At 51.0% G+C, this 4,160-nt stretch overlaps 1 protein-coding gene across 1 annotated transcript; it reads left to right on the top strand.

Annotated features, from left to right (window-relative positions):
* On the top strand, nt 811-2,791 carry LOC8072697. Its single transcript, XM_021462667.1, has one exon. It carries the CDS (start codon nt 1,366-1,368, stop codon nt 2,485-2,487), a length of 1,122 nt encoding a protein of 373 aa, XP_021318342.1. The 5' UTR covers nt 811-1,365; the 3' UTR covers nt 2,488-2,791.

The following is a 4,160-nucleotide window of genomic DNA, read 5'->3' on the forward strand; positions in this document are numbered from 1 at the left end:
CGGCTTGGCTGACCCACGCAGCACGCACCCACCCGTAGTAGAGCGCAGGTGGCGTCCTCGGCGCGGCGAAAGTACAGCGGCCCGTGGCAAATTGCAATACGTGTGAGTGGGCAGGATGATCATGTTCGAATCGGCAGCATACTGTTAGTGTCAATCCACACAGCAGCGGTACGTAGTAGTACGCTTCTTCGTAACGCTTGCGACGCAAAACGGGGAACGCACACTAGACCTGCTGCCAGGGAGAGGGAAGATCCTAGATGTTGCCTTCTAATCCAACGGTTCCCACGAGTAGTGTAATTCTACTCTAGACGTGTACTAGTACCCGTTTCGTACTCACTCACTCCTATTCATTATATATTCATTCCGTGTCACGTACTGTACGTATACGTGGTGCATACCTCGCTCGGCCTAGAAAGAGGCAAGCCTCGTTCCAGGGCTTCCTTTTTGTGGTCGCAGGTGCCCGCCGCCCCGCCCGTTTCGTCTGGGAAGTTTCAGTTTGTTAAAGCGCACCGCAGTAGAGAAAAGCGATGCGTTTCCCTCCTCCGTTCCGTTGCATGCTCTGCTCGCACCCGGCAGTTTACAACAAAAGCCCCGGAACCTGATGAAGGAAAGGCCGAAACGCAGCACCAGCCTCTGGGAGCCGAAACCGAGATTTGCCTCGGCTGCGACACAGGAATTTGTGCTCCCGTCGGTCGGTCCCACTGCTGTGATTGAAAAGCCTTGAAGGAGCACGGCGGGAGGAAACTGTCTATACGCTAGCTGTGGTGGCCGCCAGAACCGTATGAGAGCAAGTTTAATAATACAGTCCACTTGCTGGCTGTAAGTTTTCTTATAGTCTTCTTGCAGGTCATCCATAAAATAGTTAGCTATTCATTATTAATACATGACCTACTTATCTCTCTCACAAAATTTCTTGGTTTTTTGTGTCTAAGCTGACTGTAAGCTTACAACCTCACAGCCTGCTTCTTCTCTCTCTTCTCCCTTCTCTCCTCCACATCAGCATTTAGCCAGCTTACAGTCCACTATAATACTTGCTCTGAGAGCGAGAGATTATGATACCTACCTTGTTGTAAGCCCCAGCCTATTGCCTGGCAGGCTTCCCAGTTAAGAGATACCTTTCTCCTGCGATTACCGAACCACTCTAATGCCCGTCGCCATCACCAATTCAGCATAATGCCTCTGCCGTTGCTGTCCGCAAAGCCATATCCTCCCTCTCGGCCCGGTGGTGGTGAGTGGTAGGCGGCCGGCCGGCCGGCCCAAGAATTCCATCCAGGGTGGGGACTGGGACTGGGGAGCGCCGCCGCGTCCGTCCAAGAAACAAGAGGACCGCCCGGAGAGAAGGAAGGAAGGAAGATCGAGCGAGGCATGAAGGACCTGGTGTCGTGCTTCAGCGAGCACGCCGTGCGGATCTCCGACGTCGCCGCCTGCTCCGGCTCCGGCGCCGCCAATGCCGCGGCCGCGGGCGGCGCGCCGGAGGCAGGCGGCGGGGGGAGGGCGCCGGCTGTGAGCGCGGTGACCACCGCGTACCGGTCCCGGCTCTCGGCGTCCGGGAAGGAGCTACTCATCGACGTCACGTGGTCTCGGGCGCCCGACGGGCCGGCGCTCTCCGTCGCCGTCCACGAGGCCGCCACCGCCGCCGCCGCCGCCGCCTCGCGCCACCACCGGGCCAGCAACGCGGCGGCGGCGCTGCGCCACCTGCACAAGAAGAAGGGGAGCGGGACGTTCACGGCGGGGAGCTGCGTGGTGGGCGTGTTCTGGGACTACGCCGCGGCGCGGTACGCCGACACCGCTGGCGCTGGCGCGTGGGCGGGGCCCGAGCCGACCTCCGGGTTCTACGTGGCCGTGGTGGCCGACGCCGAGTTCGTGCTCCTGCTGGGCGACCTCAGCCGCGGGTACGTCGACCGCCTGCACGGCGGGATACCGATCGCGGGGTCCCGTTTGGCGCGGCGCCGGGAGCGGTTCGTCGGGTGCGGCTGCTGGTCCACGAGGGCGCGGTTCCTCGAGTCCGGCGACGAGCACGAGATCGGCGTCGTGGTGCGGGACGGCGACGCGGAGGCGTGGGTCACCGTGGACGGCCGGAAAGTCGTGCAGCTCCGGCGGCTGCGGTGGAACTTCCGCGGCAGCCACACCATCTTCCTCGACGGCGGCGCGCCCGTCGACATGACGTGGGACCTGCACGGCTGGCTCTTCCACGCGGCGGGCGCCGCCGAGTTGCCGCCCCACCCGTCCTCCTCCTCCTCCTCTTCCTCTTCCTCCTGCGCCGTGTTCACGTTCCAGGCGCGCGGCGCGTCGGAGACAACGAAGCTGTGGACGGACGACGATTGCTTCTTCGCCGCCGCCGACGACGACGGCGAGGAGACGGACAAGCTGCCGGTGACGCCGAGCGGCGGTCGGCGACAGAAGGCGGGAGGAGGCGGTGGGGCGTCGTCGGGGCAGGGGTTCTGCCTGCTGATCCAAGGATTCAGGGGCTTTTCCAAGAGCACTTAACCTGTACATGCGACTTTCGATCGCCATTTTCTCACTTCTTGGCTTCCTTGGGGTTTGTTATCTTGGGATTGATTAGGATAGTAGACATTCAGTTGGTTGACTGTTGTTGATCAATCTGATGCATCACAAGGGGTGGTGTGATTGTGAATAGGGTCAGAGAGAGAGAGGTTGACACACACAAAGAGATTCGTTTCAGTTTGCTGCATCGCGCTGTGCTAATTTCCTACAATGACATGACTGTAACTGCGTTCTCCTAGTTACTTATCAGAAATACACCAATGATTGGATCTTATGTTTACTCTTATTTTGTCTTCACCGTGCTCAACTTACTAGTTACTACACTACCTTTGTTGGCTGAAAAGCCGTGGCAGCAGAAAAATATTGTTCGCTAATTTATTGTAAAAAAAATATTATTGAATGACAGATAAATTTAATTGATAAGCTTAAATAAATAAGACGATGATTTGCATATCAGGGAGTTGTTAGAATACGATGAGGCCTGCAGTTGTCACTCTCTAACTATTATAAAAAACATAGTAACCACAAAAAATAGTATACTTGTTTCCTTTAAAATAGAGAGAAATTCTGTATTATGCAGTCATTGTCAATGAAGATGCGGAGATAACGATGAAAACACTTTTCTCTACGGTGCCGCACAATCGTTGTCATTTTCTTGAGGAAACTGCCTACATCCATACCCATCAGAGATGAGGGCATATTTGTGTTTGGTCGATCACTCACTCACTCCCCCGTCTGCCGTGTGCCATACAACTTATCATCCACATTATCACTTGCAAAGAAATAATGTTGTTGACTGCGCGTGCTGGTGTTTCATAAAAGAAAAACAATATCGATCGGCACCGTTCTTTGTTATTGCCGGGTGCGTTTTCTGAATCAGACTCCAGCACGCTGCACGCTCCATCCAATGCACCGGAGACCGGACTCGGCCTACTTTCTCTAGTAGGCCTATTGGGCTGAGATTGCACACCCTGAAAATCTAAAGAAAAAAAAGTCCACTTTAGGTCCTCGACTTTCACGAAAATCTAATTTTCATCCCTAAAGGACAAAATATATCCTTCAACTTTTAAAAGCATGCACATTACATCTCTAACCTTGTTTTAAAAGCGGTTTTGTCTTTTTTGTTTTATTTATTTCGTCTGAATTTTTGAAAAATGAAAGTAAATCACACAAAAATCATAAAATAGAAAACTCAATTTTGTTAGACTTCATATGAGTAGATCTACACGTTGAATATATAATATAGTATGTTTTAGTATAAAATTTTTTATATAGCTTTAGATTTATGCTTTTTTATAATTAATTAGACTAATTATAGCTACAGTTTCTATGGTCCAATTGTGATGAAATTTATATGGTGGGCTAATTATTCTATGCTTGAGTTGTAAAAACATTTATACTCATTGGATCATGTATTACTTAGTTATAGATTTATTTAGGTTTATGCTTGTTAAATCTTAATAAATCTTTAACTAAGTTATACATGATCTAATGAGTATAAAATTTTTACCACAGTTTAAACATATAATAATTGGCCCAACATAAAAAAATCACCACAATTGGACCATACAAACTATAGCTATGAATTATTCTAATTAATTATAGAAAAACACAGATCTAAAACTACAACAAAATTTTGTACTAAAGTATTTCAT

This window comes from Sorghum bicolor, chromosome 6 (assembly GCF_000003195.3).
Source record: "Sorghum bicolor cultivar BTx623 chromosome 6, Sorghum_bicolor_NCBIv3, whole genome shotgun sequence".
Lineage (NCBI taxonomy): Eukaryota > Viridiplantae > Streptophyta > Magnoliopsida > Poales > Poaceae > Sorghum > Sorghum bicolor.